Source organism: Salmo trutta, chromosome 11 (assembly GCF_901001165.1).
Source record: "Salmo trutta chromosome 11, fSalTru1.1, whole genome shotgun sequence".
In the NCBI taxonomy this organism is placed as follows: domain Eukaryota; kingdom Metazoa; phylum Chordata; class Actinopteri; order Salmoniformes; family Salmonidae; genus Salmo; species Salmo trutta.
This window is the reverse complement of record NC_042967.1, coordinates 10576951-10604692: the sequence shown is the minus strand read 5'-3', so window position 1 is coordinate 10604692 and position 27742 is coordinate 10576951. Positions and strand designations below refer to the sequence as shown.

The window sequence follows — 27742 nt, the reverse complement described above, 5'->3', positions numbered from 1 at the left end:
CTGGATAAAGATAAAGAGTCTGGGTGGAAGATAGAGAGTTTGGATGGAAGATAAAGAGTCTGGATAAAGATAAAGAGTCTGTGTGGAAGTTAAAGAGTCTGGATAAAGATAAAGAGTCTGGATGGAAGATAAAGAGTCTGGGTGGAAGATAAAGAGTCTGGATAAAGATAAAGAGTCTGGATAAAGATAAAGAGCCTGGGTGGAAGATAAAGAGTCTGGGTGGAAGTTAAAGAGTCTGGATAAAGATAAAGAGTCTGGATGGAAAATAAAGAGTCTGGGTGGAAGATAAAGAGCCTGGGTGGAAGATAAAGAGTCTGGGTGGAAGATAAAGAGTCTGGGTGGAAGATAAAGAGTCTGGATAAAGATAAAGAGTCTGGGTGGAAGATAAAGAGTCTGGGGGGAAGTTAAAGAGTCTGGGGGGAAGTTAAAGAGTCTGGATAAAGATAAAAAGTCTGGATAAAGATAAAGAGTCTGGGTGGAAGATAAAGAGTCTGGGGGGAATTTAAAGAGTCTGGATAAAGATAAAGATAAAGAGTCTGGGTGGAAGATGAAGATTCTGGATAAAGATAAAAAGTCTGGATAAAGATAAAGAGTCTGGGTGGAAGATAAAGAGTCTGGAAAAAGATAAACAGTCTGGGTGGAAGATAAAGAGTCTGGAAAAAGATAAAGAGTCTGGATAAAGATAAAGAGTCTGGGTGGAAGATAAAGAGTCTGGAAAAAGATAAAGAGTCTGGATAAAGATAAAGAGTCTGGGTGGAAGATAAAGAGTCTGGATAAAGATAAAGAGTCTGGGTGGAAGATAAAGAGTCTGGATAAAGATAAAGAGTCTGGATAAAGATAAAGAGTCTGGGTGGAAGATAAAGAGTCTGGATAAAGATAAAGAGTCTGGATAAAGATAAAGAGTCTGGGTGGAAGATAAAGAGTCTGGATAAAGATAAAGAGTCTGGGTGGAAGATAAAGAGTCTGGATAAAGATAAAGAGTCTGGATGAAGATAAAGAGTCTGGATAAAGATAAAGAGTCTGGATGGAAGATAAAGAGTCTGGGTGGAAGATAAAGAGTCTGGATAAAGATAAAGAGTCTGGGTGGAAGATAAAGAGTCTGGAAAAAGCTAAAGAGTCTGGGTGGAAGATAAAGAGTCTGGATAAAGATAAAGAGTCTGGATAAAGATAAAGAGTCTGGGTGGAAGTGAAAGAGTGGGTGGAAGATGAAGAGTCTGGATTAAGATAAAGAGTCTGGATGAAGTGTAACAGAGAGTGAATAGGTGGAGGTATTGGAGGTAATGTGCTCCAGATGCATTGCACTGGTGAAGTGAACAATGGTTAAGGGGTGAGTGTTGGGGGTTCAGGAGGACCAGGCCCACCTGGTGTGTAAATGAGAAAGAGGTGGAGCTCTGTTTAACTGGGGAGACCAGCAATAACCCCCTTTATACCTCTCACCCATCCCCTCCCAATGGAACTATGAATGTATGGCATTATTGGGGGGCTATGCACTTTGAAATACTTTATAACGTAATGAGTGGTACCTCTAGTAGTTGAGGCAGGCCCAAAACGGGAATGTCCTGTCCAGGAATATGGCACACACACACACACACACACACACACACACACACACACACACACACACACACACACACACACACACACACACACACACACACACACACACACACACAGCAACAACAACAGAAAACATACACACCACACTAACTCTGACGCATTGGCGTGGGACAAGAGCAGCAAATGATTTATTATATTTACAGTGCTCAGACAAAAAGTGTGTGTTAATATCAGGTGGACCCAGGCCAGTTCCAAAGCTCATAAATGCACATTTATTAAGTGCCATCTGTGGTCTTTCACATACCAACCCGGTGGCTAGCTTGCATATCCATGTCAAGATATAAGCGTTCCAACTCTCCAGTTGAAATAAGCCAAAACCCACAGTCCATCTATCTTGCCTTCTTTCATTGCCCTTCCGCCCAAACGCTTTGCTGCGTCCATTTCTAGTTTCTCTGCACACAAGACAAAAGACAGGACAAGTAAAAAGGAACTATTTGCTTCCACATAATCTTTCAACAGTCAGTTACCTCAGTCCAATCACTGACACAGAATAGCTGTGCGTATTGCGAAATTGGTGATTTATTTTCCAGTAGAAAAACATAGGAACAATACAAATACAGTTGATGTAGAAAATGACCATGACATTCTTCAACACTATAACAAGAACTCGACCTGCTCTTGTTTAAACCCATACGGAGTGAGCACCTTAGAAACATCTTAGTAACCATTTGTCCCGATGTGTCATTCATGGTAGACTTTTAAACATCCATTCACTTGTCCAATGAGTTTTGGTCAGAGAGTTAGGAGCGTTCTCATACTGGTCTTCATACTGCCGTACTGTAGATTGGATGTCCTTATCCATTTTGCTGATTAGGGTTCTCCATAGTAGCAATATTCATTCATTGACAAGGCAGGATCCATGCATTAGTTCACGGTGTCCCTTCCTTGGAGATTTCCTACTGGTGATTTACATTCATAGGATATCCTCATCATGTCATAAAATGGGCCAAACCTGGAAAAACGTATGGCCCTGATCCTAGAACTGAGAGTCCAATGTTCATATTGCTGGTGAAGTGGTTGACCAAATATAAAAGTGATATATAGTATATTTTCAAGTATCTAACATAAATGTGGATGCTGTGGATGGCAGTTCAGAAATGACATGCTATTTTGTGTTAACTCATATGGAAATTTAAATGACATTTTTGTTGTGTAAATATAGCCTGCCGTAAGATCATAATTGTAAGATAAGTGTGTACATTAGTTATTTACAATCAGTAACTACAATTCAATATGATAAACTAGATTAGAAATACGTTAACAATATTCAGCTTTTATTTTAAAGAGGCATCACATGATGCAAACATATCGATCACAGTGTATTTTCTTGGAAAGATTGAAATTGCAATAAACAAAGAGGTTGCCAACATTTAGTGGCAATAAATTATATAATCAATATCTGACATACGAATAACAAACAAATACAAAATAACAAAAATAAGGCTTTCGCCTTCAATTGCTCCTCATCCTTCAGTCTTTTCATTAGATCCTCTCATGATATTTGGGGTTCATATCAATATGTCCATAATATGTCCCAGGTGCCACTTTATAATTCCAAAGTAGCCCACAAACTCTGTGTCCTTTCAACCATTTCCCGACCTCGGTCCAGGCGAGGTACTTCTCCACACGATTGCGGCTAGCATAATAGATTCTATTCATTATAACCGGGTAGAAGGTCAGCTGCTTAATGTGAAGTCAACGTTAATCCTGTCCTCTCCAGTATGTTGGTACGCACCGGCAGATCTCCTCACTGAAGTAAAAACCTGATGCACAGCGTCGATTCCTCCGTACGTCACAAGGTGGTCTGTGGCAACTAGGGGAAGACAAAAGACGATTCATGTTAAAGGTACATTTCAAAAATGTTTTACTTCATATTCATCATCTCCAGCACCACCCCAACATCAACATATGGGAAAATGGCGCATTTTTATTTTTTGTAGTAAAAAAAATTGAGGAAGATGAGTTTCCAATGACATCATCAACTAATTCGTAGACAAATAGTAGGCAATGCTCATAGTTGGTTAAAATCCTGATGCACACCGATGATGTCATCGGGAACACTTATTTTCCTCTCTATTTTTTACTACAAAACACAGAAACGTGCCATTTTCACATATGTTGATGTTGGGGTGGGCTGGAGGTGATGAATATGAAGTAGCATTTTTTTGTACATTTCCCTTTAAATCATGTAATGTGCAGGAGTTTTAACCATATATATAACCACAGGTTTATTAGTCCATTCTGGTATACTCTTTCTTTTAATATTTGTCCTACGAGGTACAACCTCCTACTCAGTATATGTCCATTTTATGGCATCGATAGAAGGAAGTCCCTCAGGCTTCCTCAGGAAATTAACCTTTTCTAGTAAGTTTGGTATCAAATAATAACAGGAAGAAACGAAAGCTGATTCTTTTCTATCGGTCGAGTTCCCGACATTGGATCCTTACTGCAGATGGATAGTCATAAATCATTTTAACGTAGTGGGTTGTAGGCTGTTCCTTCAGGCAGGGGGAACTAGCCATTAACTGACAGCAGTGAGGCAGTGAAACCTTTTATTTGCAAGTGAAATATGTTGTACTATGACCAATGAACACCAAGCCCTTAAAGAGGGCTCATATCGACTAACTGGGTCAAGTTTATCACCCTGGCACTGGTTTAAGACCACAGGAGCAGAACTGGCAACATCACCTGAAGAGTGAGATCACTGGTAAATGGGCAGCCCTTATTGCAGTGTTTTTATCGCAGTGTAATGTGCAAGACTGCAAGTTCATTTACAACTCTGGGCGGATTTGTATTCACAGGACTTCTCTCCTTGCAGAATCCTAAAAAATAAAGGGGTTGTCAGCTTTGAAATGAAAATGATTTATGTCTAATTTGTGTGTGAGGGCATCTGGAAAATGAACATGTATGACTACCAGTCATGCAATGTCATGTCACAGACATTTATACACTAAATGGACAAAAGTATGTGGACACTTGCTCGTAGAACATCTCATTCCAAAACCATGGGCATTAATATGGGGTTGGTCCTCTCTTTGCTGCTGTAACAGCCTCCACTCTTCTGGGAAGGCTTTCCACTAGATGTTGGAACATTGCTGTGTGGACTTGCTTCCATTCAGCCACAAGAGCATTAGTGAGGTCGGGCACTGATGTTGGGCCTGGTTAGGCCTGGTTGCAGTCGGCTTTCCAATTAATCCAAAAGGTCTTCCATGGGGTTGAGATCAGGGCTATGTGCAAGCCAGTCAAGTTTTTCCACGCCGATCTCGACAAACCATTTCTGTATGGACCTCGCTATCTAGAAAGTCATTGTATGCTGTAGTGTTAAGATTTCCCTTCACTGGAACTAAGGGGCCTAGCCTGAACCATGAAAAACAGCCCCAGACCTCCACCAAACTTTACAGCTGGCACTATCAATTCGGGCAGGTTGCATATCCTGGCATCCGCCAAACCCAGATTCGTCTGTTGGACTGCCAGATGGGGATGTGTGATTCATCACTCCAGAGAACGCGTTTCCACTCTCCAGAGTCCAATGGCGGCGAGTATTACACCACTCCAGCCGACGCTTGGCATTGCGCATGGTGATCTTAGGCTTGTGTGTGGCTGCTCAGCCATGGAAACACATTTCATGAAGCTTCCGATGAACAGTTGTTCTGACATTGCTTCCAGAGGCAGTTTGGAACTTGGTAGTGAGGGTTGCAACAAGGGACAGACAATTTTTACTCGGTATGCGCTTCACCACTTGGCGGTCCTGTTTTGTGAGCTTATGTGGCCTACCACTTTGCTTCTAGAAATTTGACGAACTGACTTGTTGGAAAGGTGGCATCCTATGACGGTGCCACGTTGAAAGTCACTGAGCTCTTAAGTACGGCCCATTCTACTGCCAATATTTGTCTTTGGAGATTGCATGGCTGTGTGCTCATTTTTATACACCTGTCAGCAACGGGTGTGGCTGAAATAGCCGAATCCAGAAATTTGAAGGGGTCTCCACATACATTTGGCCATGTAGTGTATATAGTATAGCAGTTCATATGAGTTTCTCTGTGTGCAAATAGACATGTTTTTGAGTCCTCAATTGTAGTCATCAGTTAATATAATTCATATATTCCATTGGTTCGCTGACATAATAACTTCACGTTCTATTTGAGCCCGTCATTCTAGCTTTGCTGGAGTTCTCAATGATAGAACACTCCACAGCTCTGGATGTGCGGCCGCATACATTCTCTCCGTTGCCCAGAGTCTGGACGCTGGATGTTCTGAATCAAGTACATTTAGCATGGCTCTGATAGACACCAGCTGGAGAGGGTTAGTCTTACACAGGCCATGTCATTTTAGCGTTTGGCAAACACAGCTGTGGTACAGCCTTGGGGCTTAGCGGCGTGGATCTAACAGGACTTATACCTAGGCTGCGTCCCAAATGGCACCCTATTCCCTATTTCGTGCACTACTTTGACCAAGAGCCCTATGCCCTGGTCTCATCTCCAGTAGAGTATGGGTTCAACTGGAACTGGAATATCATTAATAAGTCAGGAACGCTCCAAACCACACTCTCCTCTAAGTCACTTAGTCTCTTCTTTCCACATTGATCAATGGAGGGAGATTTTCATGCCCCCCTTCAGTTCTTCATCTTGACTGGCTACTTGAATTACCAGTGACTATGCTAATGTATATGGTCTGCTATGGAAATATGCGTTTGAAAAGATCTGAAAAGGTTGTCACGGTAGCAATTTGGAATGTCATCATCAGACTTATCCCTGTCCTCCATTCTTTACCTTTCTCCATGTCGTCCTCCTCCTCCTTTTCAACAGTCCTTCTCATCCTTCATCATCATCATCATCATCATCAAGCTGTATTTACCTGCAGGTGGCCTGGTGGAACCTTTTGCCTTTCAGGAAGCACCGGTTGGGTGACTCGTTGCACTCGCAGGCACACTTGGTGCGGTTGAGCGGCTGGTGCTTGGGGCACGTCCTGGCGCAGGAGCACTGGCACGTGTCTTTATTGAAAAGCTGGTGCGGCCCACAGGACGAGGGAAGCGTCTTACACACACACTGGCACGTGTCTTTATCCAGGTAGCGGTGGGGTCCGCATGCGCCCGAGGCCCGAAGCTGTCGCCTGCACACACACTGGCATGTCTCCTCGTCCAACTCCTTATCTGACCCGCAGACATCCGCTTCAAACGAGTCTAGAGAGATACAGGGGAGGAGATTAGATTGGAATTATACTGAACAAAAATATAAACGCAACATGCAACCATTTCAAAGATTTTACTGAGTTACTGTCCATAGGAAATTAGTCAATTGAAATAAATTCATTAGGTCCTAATCTATGGATTTCACATGACTGGGAATACAGATATGCATCTGTTGGTCACAGACCTTAAAAAAAGGTAGGGGTGTGGATCAGAAAACCAGTCAGTAACTGGTGTGACCACCATTTGCCTCATGCAGCGAGACACATCTCCTTCGCATAGAGTTGATCAGGCTGTTTATTTTGGCTTGTGGAATGTTGTCCCATTCGTCTTCCATGGCTGTAAGAAGTTGCTGGATATTGACGGGAACTGGAACACGCCGTCGTACACGTCAATCCACAGCATCCCAAACATGCTCAATGGGTGACATGTCTGGTGAGTAGGCAGGCCATGGAAGAACTGGGACACTTTCAGCTTCCAGGAATTGTGTACAGATCATGCTGAAACATGAGGTGATGGCGGTGGATGAATGGCATGACAGGATCTCATCAAGGTATCTCTGTGCATTCAAATTGCCATTGATAAATTGCAATTGTGTTCATTGTCCGTAGCTTATGCCTGTCCATACCATAACCCCACCGCCACCATGGGGCACTCTGTTCACAACGTTGAGTAAACCGCTCGCCCACACAACACCATACACGTGGTCTGCGGTTGTGAGGCCGGTTGAACGCACTGCCAAATTCTCTAAAACGACATTGGGGGTGGATAATGGTAGAGAAATTAACATTAAATTCTCTGGCAACAGCTCTGGTGGACAGAGCAGAAAAATGTATCAACTTCTATATTTGCTGTTGCTGCAGGATTCTTTTCCTGCTGTGAGAAACTGATCAAATTAAGATCCTATATCTGTACATAAGAAGAACATACCAATATCCTGCAGACTTGAAAGTTAGCTAGAGTTGTTGTTTGACATCACAGTAGCAAACTATTGGAGATAGATTGAATAGATTCCTGCCCTAAATTCCTCATAATATATTTCCCCCCCAGTGGAGCAAACAGATGTTTTCTTTACAACACAGGCGAATAAACGAATGGGATATCTTCGAGAGAGAGAGAGAGAGAGAGAGAGAGAGAGAGAGAGAGAGAGATTTGGCTGCAGTCAGGAACTAAATTCCTGTCGTTACTGTGTTTATGTGTTTGCTGATGAACAGACCCAGATTGCGATGGCAACGCGTGGAGATGTTTACCACAGTAAGGTTTTCTAACCCTAACACATTAATGGACTGTTTGCTTGTATATGGGGCTGTTGTGGTGTTTCAGACAAAGAGAAAATACATTTCCACTTTGAACAAACTATCAATTCATAATTCACGAGTCTTTAGTGATTGATGTTATTCAATAACACATCTGATAATTGCCCAATTATCCCTCATGGTGTATGCTTGAATATGCATAATGTTGCACTCTGGTTTATCATGAATCATGAATCAATGTCAGTTGTCAATTATTGAGTTGAATTTACAGTAAATCATAAATCAAGTTTGGCTTGATTTGGAACGGTCCAACAACTTCGCAATCTGAACAAAAATCACCGCATTTTCAGTGGCATCCGAGTCAACTTTTTTTTTTTACAGTTTTATACAGAAGATTGACACTGTGGCCGCTGACGTCGGCCATAATTAACGACGTATCGACGGTGTCTCTGTGGTTTTGGTGATCATCAGGGAGGTAATAGAGCTAGAAAGGTCTCTCACGGATCTCCAGCTCCTCTGTCTTGTGTAGAGATCACTATAAGCCAATGTTCTGCTTATCTGAAGAGCGAGAGACAGGAGGGAGTAAGGATCTAGCTGCCATCCAAACTCTGGTTGATTTGCGGAGGGAGTCACCCATAACTACCATCACTTCTGTGACTTATGAGATCACCACAAACCTTGAGACGTGGTAGAATTCTTTTTAACGTTAATTACCTCTACACACACGCTCACTCTCTCTTCACTTCTCTTCTCTTTCTTTCTTTCTCTCCCTCACTCTCACGCTAATGTCTCTCTCTCTCTCTCTCTCTCACTCTCTCTCTCTCACTTTATGTAAGAGGATGTGATCGCAGAGAAATAGGAGAGAGAGCCCTCTATTAGTCATTAGTGACAACCCTGATGAAGTCGAACTGACGAAAAACAAAACCCCAGGTCTAGCTACCTCACCTCCCTCTGTGAATGATACCGCACTCTAGATGATGGTTAAATCCGAGCGGACCATAACTACGGCACAATGACGTATCTGTCTCCCTAAATCAAAGTCCTAATTCCCCTATAGGAGTAATGACCCCAACTGTATATTACACAGGCGCTATAACTGTACGGCTCTAAGGTTTTGGTGTCTGTTCCCCTGAAGACTTCAGTTAGTGTTTCATACTGACCTGGGGAGCCTCTGACTGCATAGCGGAGGCATTCTATTCCATGGCTGCATCACAAATGGCACCCTATATTCCCCTTTAGTGTGCTTATTTTCAACAGGGCCCATAGGGCTCTGGTCAAAAGTAGTGCACAATCTAGGGAATAGGGTGGCCATTTGGGATACGCTGTCCCTGTGAGCAGAGCACACATCTCTAAGCTTCTAGATCTACCTCTGATTGGGCCTGTCAAAGCTGGTTAGTGTGAAGAGGAAACACAAATCAGCTCTGCTGCTCTCGCATGGCTATTGCTATCAAGTCCTCTCGTTGAATTATTAGTCTGTAATGTGGAACATATAGGCCTAGCTAAATGTTTCTTTGGGTTCCATCAAATTGTAGAACATGGCAATGGGGTTGAATGATAATCAATGAGAAATTCATTGAATTGTCAGCCAGTAAATGTCATCGTATGACTGGACAATAAACCTACAGATGACCAACATCTTCTTCAATCTGGTAACTGCATGAGAAAGCTACGCTTCGATCATGAAGTCAATATCAGCTGATGAAAAGGGGTGATCCCCCCCATTAAACCAAATGTTGATGGCTCGATGTCCCCAATTTACCCAGATGCTTTTTAATATGAGTGAGTAAACTTTGAAGCCAAGTCTGTTAAGAGAGATTAACTTTCATGCGACAACAGAGTTGTTTGATTGGCTTCCTGCTTTCAGTGCCTCATAAACATTGTGTGGCTGGGGTAAGAGTGGCGTGAGCCATGGGCTTCGTCCCAAAGGGCACCCTATTCCCTACACAGTCCACTATGGGTCCTGGTCAAAAATAGTGCACTACAAAGGGAATAGGGCCGCATTTGGGATGAAGCCATGGAATCCAGAGCTCTGGTATTCTTTCTGAATTCTTCTGTCTCTCGTTTGTTCACTCAGAGTTCTCTCTACTGCGTAGCCACGTCTGCTGAAAAACAACTGCCATGTTGTGTTTTCATAGTGATAACTTACCGAGACATGCCCTGGGAGATTTCAACATCTGTCTTAGAAAAAAGTGGACTCGGGTTGTAAATAGTGTATGGGGATCACGGGTACGTTCTCGCGTGGAGTGGAATAAGTTGTTCTCTTGTTGGTGAGCTGTTGAAGAGACTCAAGTGCTGGTCTGTGTTTGCGTGAGGATTTTGAGGGCTGTTGTAAAAAACCATGAGCACATTGTCCTTCTCTGTGTCTGTTTTTTTAAATGTATTATACTCTAGCATGTTGCTTCACTCTGTCACAGTCTTGTAAGAGGCCATTAAAATACCATTAATTGTGCTCAACACATTCTCTTGATTCCACATTTCAATCCATACCACAACTAGGACACCCTCAGAACAGCATAAGCCTATCTTAGTAATATTGAACTCAAAGAGAAACATAATTCACCACATTAAGCGGTAATTCAGACTAATAAACTGTAATTCAGTCTAATAAGTGGTAATTCAGTCTAATAAGTGGTAATTCAGTCTAATAAGCTGTAGCTAATTCAGTCTAATAAGCAGTAATTAATTCTAATAAACTGTAATTCAGTCTAATAAGCTGTAATTCAGTCTAATAAGCAGTAGCTCATTCAGTCTAATAAGCGGCAATTCAGTCTAATAAGCAGTAGCTCATTCAGTCTAATAAGCGCCAATTCAGTCTAATAAGCGGTAATTCAGTCTAAGTGTTAATTCAGTCTAATAAGTGGTAATTCAGTCTAATAAGCAGTAGCTAATTCAGTCTAATAAGCTGTAATTCAGTCTAATAAGCGGTAATTCAGTCTAATAAGCGGTAGCTAATTCAGTCTAATAAGTGCTAATTCAGTCTAATAAGTGTTAATTCAATCTAATAAGCGGTAGCTAATTCAGTCTAATAAGTGGTAATTCAGTCTAATAAGTGGTAATTCAGTCTAATAAGTGGTGGCTAATTCAGTCTAATAAGTGGTAATTCAGTCTAATAAGTGATAGCTAATTCAGTCTAATTAGCGTTAATTCAGTCTCATAAGTGGTAATTCAGTCTAATAAGCGGTAATTCAGTCTAATAAGTGGTAATTCAGTCTAATAAGTGGTAATTCAGTCTAATAAGTGGTGGCTAATTCAGTCTAATAAGCGGTAATTCAGTCTAATAAGCGGTAATTCAGTCTAATAAGTGGTAATTCAGTCTCATAAGTGGTAATTCAGTCTAATAAGTGATAGCTAATTCAGTCTAATAAGCGGTAATTCAGTCTAACAAGCGGTAATTCAGTCTAATAAGTTGTGCAACAGGTGCAGTATCAGCATCAGAACTAGGACCTACTCACCCGAGTGTTGTGTCTGGGGCGGGGGAGGGGTGTCGCGTTGCACCGCCATACATCTGCACAAGCGGTTGCTCCAGCTGTGGTTCTTTGGGCAGGTTTTATTGGCTACCAGACATCTGTAAGGGGAAAGCAGTTATTAGCATTAGAAGAGGAGGAAACCGACAGACAGAGGCTGCTGACCAGAGCCATATGGGCCCTGGTCAAAAGTAGTGCACTATATAGGGAATAGGGTGCCATATGAGTGGCAGTAGCTGGAGAGGAAATTCCTCACTTCATCGACATTCATTAACCTGGCCCAAACTACACAAAGCTATGTAGCATTTGATGTTGTTTTGGTTGTTGGATGAAATGTGACAGGGCTGGACTGGCTATTTTAAGGGTTATTTTGTCAACACCCACCCAGCACATCAAAGTTGGGTTAGCAGCACATCTAATCGCAGAGTGAGAGTGAATAAGCCAATTGGCACTGATGACATGAAACATTTCTGTCCCCTTAAAGATAAGAGGGATGCTGATTGGCTGAGTTTAGACAAACAACCATCAAAGAGAGAGGACTCTTGGGAAGACATCAATGGATAGCAATGAAAAAAAAGTAAGAAGAATATATTTGGTAGTCCAGTAAACATTGGTTAGCATTGGTAAGACCCTTCACTTTAGCTTAGAGCTGTATTCACCTCTTGAGCTTCCTTTCCGTTCCACATTACACGTCCTAGTAAAGAACACTTATTATGACGGACAGAAGATCCCCTGGATCTGTCAACGGGGATGATCATTTAGGGGGAGGAAAGTGAAAAGGATAAAAACTGGAGACACTGTCTGTTGCTCTAAATCGAAGCACATGGTGAGGCTGGCACACACGTCACATGATTCTGACCCTTTCCAACTCTCTCTCTCTCCAACTCTTTCTCTCCAGCTCTCTCTCTCCAGCTCTCTCTCTCTCTCTCTCCAGCTCTCTCTCTCTCCAACTCTCACTCTTTCTCTCTCTCTCTCCAACTCTCGCTCTTTCGCTCTCTTTCTCTCTCTCTCGCTCTTTCTCTCTCCAGCTCTCTCTCTCCAGCTCGCTCTCTCTCTCTCTCCAGCTCTCTCTGTCTCTCTCCAGCTCTCTCTCTCTCTGTCTCTCTCTCTCTCTCTCCCCAACTCTTTCTCTCCACCTCTTTCTCTCCAGGTCTCTCTCTCTGAGTTCAGCGATCATCATCATCTCTGTCTTCACAACCTCCACAATAGTATCCTACTCACACACTTTCCATTGGCTTTCCGTTGACAAAACACATTAGACAAAAGACTGACCATCATGGACAGCGTGTTTCACACGCACATCTGACACATGCCAGACCAATATGGGTCTATTTAGTTTTTGACATTTCTGATATCTCGGAGCCCAGTGCTTTGCTTTTTCTCATACTGTTAACAAATTAGGCTAGACCACCGCTGAGAATCCAGTGGAAATCGCATACGGCCAACCGACCTACACTGACTTTATCAGAGCCAGTGTCATGCTCCATCCATCTGTCTTTTTGCTCTGAGACAAACGCACGGCTCGTGCTACAGTGCAACCGCTGGCCAGTGAAAGCACGGTCGCGTTCCAAGCTAAACTTGATTCTGGCTGCTTTAACTGCTGTGAAAGAAAAGGGAAAGCTCTCAGCAGGGTGGAGTTGTGGAGTGAAATGTGTGCAATATCAAAGATGTAGTGGATTGCATTTAAAACACGTCAACTCTATATAAACTTCATATGGAGAAGGACTGTTGTTATGCAACATCTGATCCACATGAATGTAACAGCAGTAGAACTGCAAGAGGTTTGACACAAAAATAAAATGGCAATAAATCCAGTTAAAATGTATTGAAGTGAATTGGTATTTACACTGAACATACTGAGGAGTATTTCTGTCTGTTTTACAGCCCTTTTGCGGGGGAAAACTCATTCTGATTGGCTGGGCCTGGCTCCCCAGAGGGTGGGCCTATGCCCTCCCAGGCCCATCCATGGCTGCACCCCTGCCCAGTCATGTAAAAATGCATTTATTTCAATTGATTGATTTCCTTATAGGAATTGTAACTCAGTAAAATATTTCAGTATTGTCCAATTATCAGGGTCTTTGTAAACACACTGCAGTTTCTTCTTTCAATGAACCCCCTGAACAAAGCAACACCACCTCCTAAGACAATAAACTGCATTTCAGCAGAACCAGAGATATTACATAACCTGTATACTCTAGTCAGTAGTTCCTGCCAGACTGAGTTTATCACCACTAAGGAAAATGCACTGAAAAGAGAACCGCACTAGCTCCATTCTGAAGAGAGAGCCAACAAATAGCACTTAGCGCCTCTATGGAGGTTCGTTGTTGTATTCCTTTCAAGAGGGGGGAGAATACGAATGGAGCAGGTGGGAAGTTCACGGTAAAGAAAACAAGTGTATGAAATGAATTGCCGTGTTGACTTCCGTTGTGCTACACACGAGGGTAGGTGCTGTGCTAGAGCTAAGGCTTCCGTTGTGCTACACACGAGGGTAGGTGCTGTGCTAGAGCTAAGGCTTTCGTTGTGCTACACACGAGGGTAGGTGCTGTGCTAGAGCTAAGGCTTCCGTTGTGCTACACACGAGGGTAGGTGCTGTGCTAGAGCTAAGGCTTCCGTTGTGCTACACACGAGGGTAGGTGCTGTGCTAGAGCTAAGGCTTCCGCTGTAGCTCCTGGAACTCACACTCGAAGCTGCATGTGTTTAGGTGCAAAAATGCTAACAAACTCTACTACCCCCAGCATGGAACATTCCTAAACAGTTTGATAAGGCTGCGTTCAACGCACACTTGCGTAACTAGCCACTGTACTGTGAGTGCATGCAGGTCTAAGGCTTCCTTCGACGTGCAGTACAACTGTATAACTAAAGTGTTACAGTGCATTCAGCTGGTCAGTGCAGTTGAAAAGGCATCCGTAAGGGAAAACCACTGTTAAAAAATGGGCCTCTGGTTCAGTAATATATCCTTTTTCTATAACTCTGTCCTGAGGAAATGCCACCCCAATATCACCCCAATATCAGACCTGATCTCTAATATATCACCCCAATATAAGACCTGATCTGTAATATATCACCCCAATATCAGACCTGATGTCTAATATATCACCCCAATATCAGACCTGATCTCTAACATACTGTATCACCCCAATATCAGACCTGATCTCTAATATATCACCCCAATATCAGACCTGATCTCTAATATATCACCCCAATATCAGACCTGATCTCTAATATATTACCCCAATATCAGACCTGATCTCTAATATATCACCCCAATATCAGACCTGATCTCTAACATACTGTATCACCCCAATATCAGACCTGATCTCTAATATATCACCCCAATATCAGACCTGATCTCTAATATATCACCCCAATATCAGACCTGATCTCTAATATATCACCCCAATATCAGCCCTAGCAGGCAGTGGTGCAGGGGTTCAGCCTCAGGCTGACTGAGTCCACTATAAGGGACAGGAGGACCCAGACCCACACCGTGCTCCACACCTCCAATCAATGCCCCGAGGAGCACCCCCTCACCTTTGCACCGAGCCCCACTGAGAAAGTGGACGGATGTAACAGCTAAGGTTACCCCCTCTCTGCGATTGATTGAGCCCCCTTTGTCGGGGGGTGACGGGGTGAGAGGGGTGAGAGAGTGAGACGAGTGGCACGGTCAGGGGTTTATCAGACACAGACATTCAGGGAGGCCTGGGACTCAGGTAGGGAGGCATGAAGCCTCCTTCACCCCCCCCCCCATCTAACATCCGTGCCCTCTCACCTCTTCCCTTCTCTCTGCCTTCTTCTCCCCAGGTCTAAGATCATCCTGTCTTCAAATGGAGGTGCTGTCTGATATATGACCCTGGTACAACATTCTGTCATCGGAGGGCGTTGGGGTGAGTAAGGGGGATGGGCAGGCGCTTTTATTATGGAAATCCCGGCAACAACAAAATTAGTCAGGCCTCTTTGAGGTCAGAACCTCTGAGCCTCCGAAAACATATCTGAGACATTCCACAATTGGTGTACTAATCACAGTAAGCATCCATATGCTTGAAAGCAGGGGCGCTACTTTCGTTTTAGAAGTGGAGGGGACATAATTCATTTAAAAAATGTATCCAGTCAGATAAACACTCCAAACAGCCTACCCGACCGATCGGAGGCATCCACATGGTCCTAAAGCACAACGTTGCCTCGTTTTGTATCACATTCCAATGATAAAACTGTGGGGGACAAAATGCAATTTCAGAACATGTCCCCCCCGTCCCCAGTGAAAGTTGTGCCCCTGCTTCAAAGTGAAGAGTGAGCTTAGTCGACCTGATAACAAATTACAGTTAGTGGTTAAAGCACTACAGAAAAAATCAACTGTTTTGAATTCACAAACGCATTAGTTTCAAATGCAACAATGCAAACAGATGTTGGCTCAATTAACATTTTGGGTTGATTATCTACGGAAAACAAAAACATACCCTTTCGACTATTTATTTGAATTAAAAGTTGCTATGAAACAGCTCAGTGGCAGCTCTACACGTTTGAGGGATTGTCAATATGCTTTCAATTACCATACACACAGTGGCTTAAACAGACACCACATTCCAAAGGGCTGAAGAAAGTAACGAAAATCACCCTCCTGACATGTTTGTGGCTTCGTAGGAAGACACGTCATCTGATTAACAACACGTGCACTGTGCACCTTTCATAATACACAAGAACAAGAACATGTTAGTTCTACTTCAGCCGGGAAACTTTGCTGCATGTGATTTGATTAATATAGTACAACTATTGTCTATAATTCATATCAGGATGGGATTTGTATGTGGTATGTGAAGGCCTCTCTTGGTATGTGTTGTTTTGATTCATATAGCAAATCAACTACTGTCTATATTTCCGATGAGGAATGGATTGGTATGTACAGGGCCTCCTCTGGAATGTGATGGATTGAAATAAATAATAACTGTGTGCATACAATAGAAGGTAGACTATGTGTTAGGGGGCTATCCACCTGATTTAGTAGCTTGTCTTATGTTAAATTGATCCGGTGATATAGAGCATCACTGTACGTAATGTTATATATTATAGCTCTGCAGTTTCGGCGGTACCTGCTGCAATGTCCTTTCCTGCTCCAATTTATGGCACAGGTCTACAGAGTACGCACGTCAGCACTCCATATGCCAAACGTCCTCTCCTTGAATAGGTCCCCCATTAAATGTTCATCGGTAAAACTAGCTATGCATCTGTTGCAAAGAAAACGTCATCTTTCCGAGTAGAAAGAGTAGCCTCACTCAACATGTTACCCACACATACTGTACAAGCTCAAGCAAAGATATGTATATTTTAAAATTGGAGAAACAAAGCTTTAGCAGCACATCTGTGATGCGTCTCTTGACATCAAGCGTTTTACTGGCACTGAGGGTTTTCCTCCCCCGACTGACTGACAGCCACACGCCAGGATAAACGCCATCTTAGATAATGGATGGGATGCCCTTTGAGCTCCTCCTCGCTCCTCTCGCTCGGGTAACGGCTAACTGTTTGTCCCGTGGTATCCCAGAGAGATATTTTATTTTCATTACGCCTGTGAGTAACTCACAAAACCTCCATCCCCATAGAAAAAGCAAGCGAGCGTGAAACTCTTAGCCAACTTTTCATAATTATTACCAGTCTTTTCCCCTCACCGCGGTAGCTGCCCGAGAACAGATAAGGACAACACACTCTAATATTTGACATTTGAGGAATTACACTCTCAAGTTGAAAGCATTTCTCTTCACTCTGAAGAGTAGCTCATCTCTCTAATGGTTTATTATGTCCAGTATGTGTGAGGGCAGAGAGCTCCTTCTTTGGCGCTTCTTAGCCCTGGGCCTTGATAAGTAACGTTAGACCACCTTGTGTTAACGCTGGCAGCATACAGACTATATGATCACGAGATGTTGCCGTTCAGACAACAGCATTCTCCGTAGGTTTTGGTACGTGTCTATTTATATGACGGCTGAACCGGCCAACGTGTATTAGACTACCATTCTGTGGCATCTCCTCATCATTTTTCTACTGATATCAATCGGTGAGATCCTTACACATGTTGAGAGGCCTGGGCTTGTAATGGTCTGTGTGTCGTGAGCATTCACAACAGTTAAGAGTAAAGGTCCATGGAAAAGAACCGCAGAGAAACACCAGAGAAAGATCAGAGCTCTACTACTGGACCCACGGGTCTGTTTCAGTCTTTAGCAGCTAGCTGAATCCGCAGCCCAAACGAATCAATTATTATTAGCCTTCACAGCTTAATTTGGTCCTATTTCTGTAATCCGGAATAATTCTGGGGATGGATTGGTCTAAACTAGACTCCATTAGGTCACTTTTAGACGTTGTATACAACTTTAATGCCTCTGTATCCGCAATCAGAACATAAACTGTTGCTGCTATGTAACCATACCCAGAAAGGAATGGTGGAAAGAGACACCCCTTAGTGTCAAGGCAAAGAAGAAAAACACAAGGGATGCGTCCCAAACAGCACCCTATTCCCTATATAGTGCACTACTTTTGATTAGAGCCAAATGGGCCCCGGTCAAAAGTAGTGCACTATAAAGGGAAAAGGGTGCAATTTGGGACGCATGCTAGCAGAACAAAGTTCTGCTCGCCATAGGAACACATCTGCTTTTTCTTACGCGAGGAGCTGAGCGAAGCCTGGCGACGTGTGAGAGAGAGAGCAGCTCACTCGCCGAGGGATGATGCGTTTTCCCCTTCCCTCCTGCTATTGAGAATCACTCTGACAGAGGAGCAGGCAGAAAAATACTGTTGTAAAATATCACATAATAATAAACAGGTCTGCTGACTCTCTCTGGAAGGATCGTTCTGACAACTCCAGGACCAACTCAGGGTCTTAGGGGACGAACGCTGATCATTTGTCAACTTCATTCCCTCTGAAATAAGACTTTTATTCCATCATTTGATATGTGGTGATGTCACAGCCAGATAAGTCATAATATCATAGACATCCTGAACATGGACTCTCAGCCTCTAACATATTTATTTAATTTGACTTAATCCTTATTTTACCAGGTAAATTGACTGAGAACACATTCTCGTTTACAGCAACGACATAAAGAGGACCAGGCATTTCAATTAGTCACGTCGGGTAAGATTCTATCCCTTAATCACACATTGTTAAACGTTACTACTGAACTCAAGCATTATACCATGAATAAACTTTTCCGTACCAAAAACACTCAGTCACCTACATTGTAATTCATCGTGCTTCAACCTATTCTATTGATTGGCCCCTATGACACGGCTCGTGCAAAACAGCCTTGTAGCAGGGTCATATCCTGCCATAGATCTTTTAGGTAGTCATGACCTGGACCTCTGGTCTCCAACCAAATTGCGCTCTATTCCCTATGGGCCCTGGTCAAAAGTAGAGCACTATAAAAGGAATAGGGTACCATTTGGAACGCAGCCCTGGATCTGACTGTAGCAGGCTGGGATCTCATCTGGGATCGATCTGCAGCTCTCTCTTGGCAATACTGTCCTCCCTGGTCGGTCACAACAACACCAGAGCTTTAGGACATGGAGAACATTAGGGTTTAGAGATCAGTGGTGTTCCATTTGCCATTGTATTGCTAGAGGAGAGTTTTTCACCTTGGGGAATGAGTCATTTCTTGGCATGCCGGCGCATTTCAAGAATGGGCGAAAGGCTAATCCTTCAGTCTGTGGGGTTCACACAAGGGCAATAAACATTTACACTAGTCGCACTGCAACAGCGCAATGCCGAGCAGAAATAGAGCGCAAGATCCTTTGTTAGTATACTAAGCGCTCGTACGAGATTTACAGAGACTTACAATTGATCTAAACATTCTGTCACATTAGAGACTATGAATTGACAGTACATGACATAACAAGGCCAGTGAACACGTCGGTTGGTGTAGAGTTTCTTATTTCGGTTTGAAATGAGCCATTCAATTTTGGGGCGAGGAGTTTTTCCTGAACACGTGAACTGAAACAGGTCAAACTCTGGGCCCTTGTTGATTATACCTAGGCTCCAGAGTTATACATAGGGCCCAAGTTTTTAGCTATGAGCTCATTGTCTATAGTATATTCTAAGTGTTTATGGAGTGTTGCTCTTAAAGCTTGTTAGCTTGAGTTGTGCAGCCCTGGTCTTGCTCTCCTCTCCCTGGGGTGTTGACAGGCCGTCCCCACCCTGCTGCTCCTTATATCACCACTGTTACTGCTACTGTTAGTGCTACTGCTACTGTTAGTGTTACTGCTACTACTACTGCTACTACTACTGCTACTACTACTGCTACTGCTTCTACTACTACTACTGCTACTGCTATTACTACTGATACTACTAGTGCTACTGCTACTACTAGTGCTACTGCTAGGGCTACTGCTACTGTTAGTGTTACTGCTACTACTAGTACTACTGCTACTACTACTGCTACTACTACTGCTACTGCTTCTACTACTATTACTACTGATACTACTAGTGCTACTGCTAGGGCTACTGCTACTGTTAGTGTTACTGCTACTACTAGTACTACTGCTACTACTACTGCTACTGCTTCTACTACTACTACTGCTACTGCTTCTACTACTACTACTGCTACTGCTATTACTACTGATACTACTAGTACTACTACTACTGCTACTGCTACTACTGCTACTGCTACTACTACTACTGCTGCTACTACTACTGATACTACTAGTACTACTGCTACTGCTAGGGCTACTGCTACTAATACTGCTACTGCTTCTACTACTGCTACTGCTTCTACTACTGCTACTGCTACTACTACTGCTACTGCTATTACTACTGATACTACTAGTACTACTGCTACTACTACTGCTACTGCTATTACTACTGATGCTACTAGTGCTACTGCTACTGCTACTACTAATGCTACTACTAGAACTGCTGCCACTTCTACTGCTTCTACTACTGCTACTGATACTACTAGTGCTACTGCTACTGTTACAACTACTGCTATTGCTATTACTACTGATACTACTAGTACTACTGCTACTGTTACTGCTACAGCTTCTACTACTGCTACTGCTACTACTAGTGCTACTACTACTGCTGCTACTGCTACTAGTTACTACTACTACTACTACTACTGCTTTTGCTACTGCTTGGTGGAAAACCTCTAGATGTACCCTACTGTAGAAGAAGGACTGCTCTAAGTCTGGTGGAGGCTCTGGAAACAATATTGTCCCCTGACTTGTTCTGATTAAGCTAAACAGTTAACACCCCAGCTAACTCTCGTACCGCTCCCAGAAAACGGCTGTATGTGAACACGGCTTAATGTACAGTACATGTGGGGGCGTGAGACTGGGGGCCGGGCTAGGTGTTCGGGTCCGGGGACCAAGTCTACACTCCTCTGCTCCTCTGACGTAAACACAGCAGACAGACAAAACGAGGAGCTGTCTGTAGATACATCTCCCGTGTAACCTCCCTCTCACGATGTACTGCCGTTTTCATAAGGTAAGGCAGGTTAAGTTATGCTTCTGGACGTTTACTGCAGAAGTAGCAACATCTCATCTTTACATCACCCAAGTGGGTGCTGCACAGGTGTGTGTATGATGGAGGAAATGACACTAACTCTTATTATGTAAAAGTGATTTCAGGTCTGGTGACAGAAACGCCATCCATTTATCTGTCCTCACTCCACGTAGTGTCTATGGACTCAGTCCATAATGCTCCACAGTGCACTTCCCTGCCTAGATGGAAAGTTAATCAAGGTTCACTGCTGGGATTTCCTGTAGTAGCACCTCTTATATCAACACACTGACAGGAAGCCTTCACAGCACAGGAACAATAGGTGTCCACACTATATTGGCCAATATGAACCTCTATATCCGTTCAAGGGAAAATACTGTTGCTATACAACATAAGGCAACCTCCCACTGTGTCCAAAACACACGCAACCCTTTCGCCACATATACTCCCAATAAAGAGAACCAGAATCCAGGAACTGACTGGAAAAACTGAGCGAGTTTGTTGGAACTGGGGACTTTTGGTTAGCGTGCTGACAGCGGAGACGCTATCCTAAGTTTCCTGGTGCGAGAACGAGCACTTTGCAGGCTTAAATACATCCGCAACATCTTGCAAACTGTTGAAGTGTATTTCCTGTCCTGTGGTGGACAATGCTTCCTTCTCACTTTCTGGGCATTTGGAAAAGTCCCTGTGACAGATATCTGTTAGAATGCTTTTAGCAGTTAATTCAACGGATCCAATGTATTGGATTGGAAAACACAATGGATAGACTGTATTAAGATCCAGAAAAAGGCACTAGAAGAGGCCTATATAATGCAGAGAAGATACTTTACAGAACTACTCCTACTATTACTACTACCCCTAACTCCTACAGGGGTAGGAGCAGATCAACATAGCTAAGTTAACTATTACTACTACCCCTAACTCCTACAGGGGTAGGAGCAGATCAACATAGCTAAGTTAACTATTACTACTTCCCCTAACTCCTACAGGGGTAGGAGCAGATCAACATAGTTAACTATTACTACTACCCCTAACTCCTACAGGGGTAGGAGCAGATCAACATAGTTAACTATTACTACTACCCCTAACTCCTACAGGGGTAGGAGCAGATCAACATAGCTAAGTTAACTATTACTACTTCCCCTAACTCCTACAGGGGTAGGAGCAGATCAACATAGCTAAGTTAGAGGACTGGTTTAAGAAAAGGAACACTTACTCTGGTAGAGATCGTCGTATGATGGAGTGTACTTGTCTGTAGGCGTCCAGTTTGGACAGACAATTGCACACGGTGTGGTTGGCAAAGCTGATAGTCACTAGGTTGTTATTTGTACTGCTGGAAACTGTGATTTCAAACAGCTAGGAGAAACAGAGAGAGAAAATGAGTCAAGTAACACATAGTAGGACTTTCAGACAGTTTTCTTTAGTCAACATAATGGTGAAACCTACAATGAATAGTGGTTTTCAGACAGTTTTGAGAGAGAAAAAAAAAACGATTATCAAGCAACTGACAGAAATAATAGTACTTTGTAGGACCTGTATTTGTCTGGTTGATGTCACGGCGCAACCAAACTTGATGATCAACCTTTTGCCACAGTTTCTTTGCAGCATTCTAGTCAGGACCATTTGAGGGTTGAAGATTAAATCTAAAAACAACCAGATAAGTGGGGCTAAGAATGGGCCTTGTTGTGCAACTCTAAATTCGCAGAGCCCTGACACACAACCACACTGTGTATAAACTCTCTAACCACAACTACAGACAACAGTGAAGTGGACGGGATAGCAGCCATGAAAGAGGAAATGAGGCAAGGGAGCTTGTTTTTATTAGTGTCGGCAGGAGCTTTCTGTATCACGCCTTGATCAATTAAACACTATTCATTGAGGTTACTCTGTTCTAGGGCCGCATAGGGAGGAATGGAGTCGACTCAAGCAGTGATTGAGAGTGAGTCTGTGAATGGTCATTGGCCCCCAAAGCATGAATAGCAAACAAAAGTCTCTGTGACTTGAATCCAGACTTTTCTTCCCTTCAATGAAACAGGTCAGTCCACATTCACTCAACAAAAAAATAACAGAACACTCAATGAGGACTATAGTCCTTTAGGATGATTAAAACTGACCTAAGCAATCACCCCAATCCTCCTCCTGGCAGACATGTTACCAAGGTAGCCCAGTCTGATTAGTCTCAGCACCTTGGCATGGGCTTTGGCAGAGGCCATTCCAGCTTCCTTTTAAGAAACCGGTAAAACCTGACAAATGCCGCTGCAATAAATACTGCAACCCTTATCCCAATACATTGATGAGATTGGGAATGGTTTATAAGTGAGGGGAATACCCAGGAATACCAAAAATACTGTAATAATGGGATGATCTGACCCCCATGCCCTAACGTCGCCTCAGAACATCCTCCCCGGTGACAGGGAGGGGTGCTTCCCTACCTTCCCCTACCGCCCCTCCTTCCCATCCACACCCGGCTCCTTACAGCCATGCTTACGCACTTACACTGCATCACACATCCCCCCACCGCTCTAAAGACAACACACTAACCCCTCGTTAGGCTGGCAACGTACATGAGAGAGATTTCTTAAGGCGTCTTGATGTACTGTACCTGACAATGGACTCTACTCGCATCTGAGACAGGAAGTGAGCACTACCAAAGATCTGTCTTAAAGAACACTCCCACTGTACCTACAGAATAGTTAATTGAGGGTAGAGGAAAGAAATGCTTAAAAGATCCGTAAAATCAACTAGCGATGCTCAAATAAAATAAAACAAAATGTTATTGGTCACATACACATGGTCAGCAGATGTTAATGCGAGTGTAGCAAAATGCTTGTGCTTCTAGTACCAACCGTGCAGTAATCTAACACATTTTACAATGACTGACTTATACACACAAATGTAAAGGGATGAATAAGAATATGTACAGTACATATAAATATATGGATGAGCGATGGCCGTGCGGCATAGGCAAGATGCAGTAGATAGTATAGAATACAGTATATACATATGAGATGAGTAATGTAGGATTTGTAGACATTATTAAAGTGGCGTTATTTAAAGTGACTAGTGATACCTTTATTAAATCCATTTATTACATTTATTAAAGTGGCCAGAGATTTGAGTCTGTATGTTGGCAGCAGCCTCTCTATGTTAGTGATGGCTGTTTAACAGTCTGATGGCCTTGAGATAGAAGCTGTTTTTCAGTCTCTCAGTCCCAGCTTTGATGCACCTGTACTGACCTCGCCTTCTGGATGGAAGCGGGGTGAACAGGCCGTGGCTCGGGGGGTAGTTGTCCTTAATGATCTTTTTGGCCTTCCTGTGACATCGGGTGCTGTAGGTGTCCTGGAGGGCAGGTAGTTTGCCCCTGGTAATGAGTTGTGCAGACCGCACCACTCTCTGGAGAGCTCTGCGGTTGTAGGCGGAGCAGTTGCCATACCAGGAGGTGATACAGCCCGACAGGATGCTCTCGATTGTGCATCTGTAAAAGTTTGTGAGTGTTTTCGGTGACAAGCCAAATTCAGTGGGTGGACCAATTCAGTTTGTCTGTGATGTGTACGCCGAGGAACTTGAAACTTTCCACCTTCTCCACTACTGTCCCGTCGATGTAGATGGGGGGTGCTCCCTCTGCTGTTTCCTGAAGTCCACGATCATCTCCTTTGTTTTGTTGACATTGAGTGAGAGATTATTTTCCTGACACCACAATCTGAGGGCCCTCACCTCCTTCCTGTAGGCCGTCTCGCCGTTGTTGGTAATCAAGCCTACCACTGTAGTGTCATTTGCAAACTTGATGATTGAGTTGGAGGCGTGCATGGCCACACAATCATGGGTGAACAGGGAGCACAGGAGAGGGCTGAGAACGCACCATTGTGGGGCCCCAGTGTTGAGGTTCAGCGGCCTGGAGATGTTGTTTCCTACCCTCACCACCTGGGGGTGGCCCGTCAGAAAGTCCAGGACCCAGTTGCACAGGGCAGGGTCGAGACCTAGGGTCTCGAGCTTATTGACGAGTTTGGAGGGTACTATGGTGTTAAATGCTGAGCTGTAGTCAATGAACAGCATTCTTACATATGTATTCCTCTTGTCCAGATGGGATAGGGCAGTGTGCAGTGTGATGGCGATTGCGTCGTCTGTGGACCTATTGGGGCGGTAAGCAAATTGGAGTGGATCTAGGGTATCAGGTAGGGTGGAGGTGATATAATCCTTGACTAGTCTCTCAAAGCACTTCATGATGACAGAAGTGAGTGCTACAGGGCGATAGTCATTTAGTTCAGTTACCTTAGCTTTCTTGGGAACAGGAACAATGGTGGCCATCTTGAAGCATGTGGGCACAGCAGACTGGGATAGGGATTGATTGAATATGTCTGTAAACACACCAGCCAGCTGGTCTGCGTATGCTCTGACAACGCGACTAGGGATGCCGTCTGGGCCGGCAGCTTTGCGAGGGTTAACACATTTAAATGTTTTACTCATGTTGGTCACAGTGAAGGAGAGTCCACAGGCTTTGGTAGCGGTCCGTGTCAGTGGCACTGTATTGTCCTCAAAGCTAGGAAAGAAGTTGTTTAATTTGTCTGGGAGCAAGACGTCATGTCTGCGACGAGGCTGGTTTTCTTTTGTAGTCTGTGATTGACTGTAGACTCGGCCACATACGTCTCGTGTCTGAGCCGTTGAATTGCGACTCTACTTTGTCTATACTGATGCTTTGCTTGTTTGATTGCCTTGCAGAGGGAATAGCTACACTGTTTGTATTCAGTCATGTTTCCAGTCGCCTTGCCATGATTAAATGCGGTGGTTTGCGCTTTCAGTTTTGCGCGAATCCTCACATCAATCCACGGTTTCTGGTTAGGGAAGGTTTTAATAGTCACAGTGGGTACAACATCACCATTGCATTTGCTAATAAACTCGCTCACTGAGTCAGCGTATACATACATTTTATTGTCTGAGGCTACCTGGAACATATCCCAGTCCACGTGATCGAAGCAATCTTGAAGCATGGAATCCGATATGTCAGGCGAGCGTTGGATAGACCTGAGCACGGGCGTTTCCTGTTTTAGTTTCTGTCTATAAGCTGGAATCAACTAAATGGGGTCATGGTCAGAATTGCCGAAGGGAGGGTGGGGAGGGCTGCTACCAGCCCGTCGAGACTGCTACCAGCCCGTGTCGCACATTTGATATGCTGATAGAATTTAGGAAGCCTTGTTCTCAGATTAGCTTTGTTAAAATCCCCAGCTACAATAAATGCAGCCTCAGGATGTATGGTTTCCAGTTTACATAGAGTCCAGTGAAGTTCTATCAGGGCCGTTGAGGTATCTGCTTGGGGGGGATATACACGGCTGTGACTGTAATCGAAGATAATTCTCTTGGTAGATAATGAGGTCAGCATTTGATTGTAAGGAATTCTAGGCCAAGTGTTTCTGTCGGCGTGATGCGTGAATAAACCGGACGGCTGTACCAACTCTGACAACATATCTCGAGTGAGCCATGTTTCCGTGAAACAGAGAATGTTACAATCTCTGATGTCTCTCTGGAAGGCAACTCGTGCCCTAATTTCGTCCACCTTGTTGTCCAGAGATTGGACATTGGCGAGTAATATGCTCGTAAGCGGTGTATGGTGTGCTCGCCTTCTAAGTCTGACCAGTATGCCACTCCGTCTGCCTCTCCTGCGGTGACCATGTTGTTTTGGATTGGCCTCGAGGATAAGATCCCACGTCCAGGGTGGAGGTCCGAACAAGGATCTGCTTCGGGAAAGTTGTATTCCTGGTCGTAATGTTGGTAAGTTGACGTCACTTTTATATCCAATAGTTCTTCCTGGCTGTATGTAATAACGCTTGAGATTTTCTGGGCTAACAATGTAAGAAATAATACATTAAAAAATAAATTACTGCATAGTTTCCTAAGGACCTGAAGCAAGGCGTCTCTTTCTGCCGGCGCCATGGTACTGCAGGTCACGTAAAGCAAAAGTCAGGTAAACTGTTTACTAATTAAGTTCATCCTAACTATTCAGCGTGTCAATCTGTCTGACTGCCGACCCTGTCAAAGACATGAGTTCGTTGAGTCATTTACAATCCACTGAGCCTGCACATTGTCTGGGTTCAGGTTGGCAGAAAGCCAGATAAGAGGTAACTGGAAAGACTTTTGATTGGCCATTAGTTCTGGTAGTGGAAACCAAACAGTAGGCCTACAGACCAACCTGCCTGGCTACAGACCAACCTGCCTGGCCACAGACAAACCTGCCTGGCTACAGACCAATCTGCCTGGCCACAGACCAACCTGCCTGGCCACAGACCAGCATGCCTGGCTACAGACTGACAAGTAATCCAAAGGTTGTGGATGATGTCAGGGGGAGTAGACACAACAAGCTAGTCTTTCTCTGGGGATACCCAGTAGTACCATGAGTCAGTGGTTTAGCTATGAGTCTCCAAGTAAGCCTATCAAAGAGTCATGGGAGCTGTAGTTGGGCTTGAAATCAATCAAATCTGTATTGACAAAATAGCATGGAAAATGCATGCTTCAATTTTCAATCTGAATCCAATCCCGCTTGGTTTGTATCCAACCGCCAATGTTTAACAAGTAGTTCCGTTACCAAACACATGTAGGCTATATTACTTAGCTGTGTTATTGAACTGCAGGTTTCAATTTCATTCTTAGTGCCCTGCGTCTTGCTAATGAGAGCTATATAGAAATATAGAACCCTTCACTTAAATTTGACCACTTTGGATGGAAAACATACATGTATGTTTTATCTGCATAGATCAGG

General features: G+C 43.6%; 1 protein-coding gene across 1 annotated transcript in view; it reads right to left on the bottom strand.

Annotated features, from left to right (window-relative positions):
- Positions 1–2116: 2116 nt before the first annotated feature.
- The window catches only part of LOC115202198 (vascular endothelial growth factor C), a 48338-nt gene continuing 22712 nt past the window's right edge, over positions 2117–27742 (bottom strand). Inside the window, exons 4-7 of the mRNA XM_029766168.1 lie at positions 22211–22350; positions 11511–11623; positions 6472–6796; positions 2117–3430 (exon numbers count right to left, since the gene is read on the bottom strand). Of these exons, the coding sequence (XP_029622028.1) occupies positions 3319–3430; positions 6472–6796; positions 11511–11623; positions 22211–22350 (690 nt within the window). The 3' untranslated portion in view covers positions 2117–3318. The remainder of the gene's footprint in view (positions 3431–6471; positions 6797–11510; positions 11624–22210; positions 22351–27742) is intronic.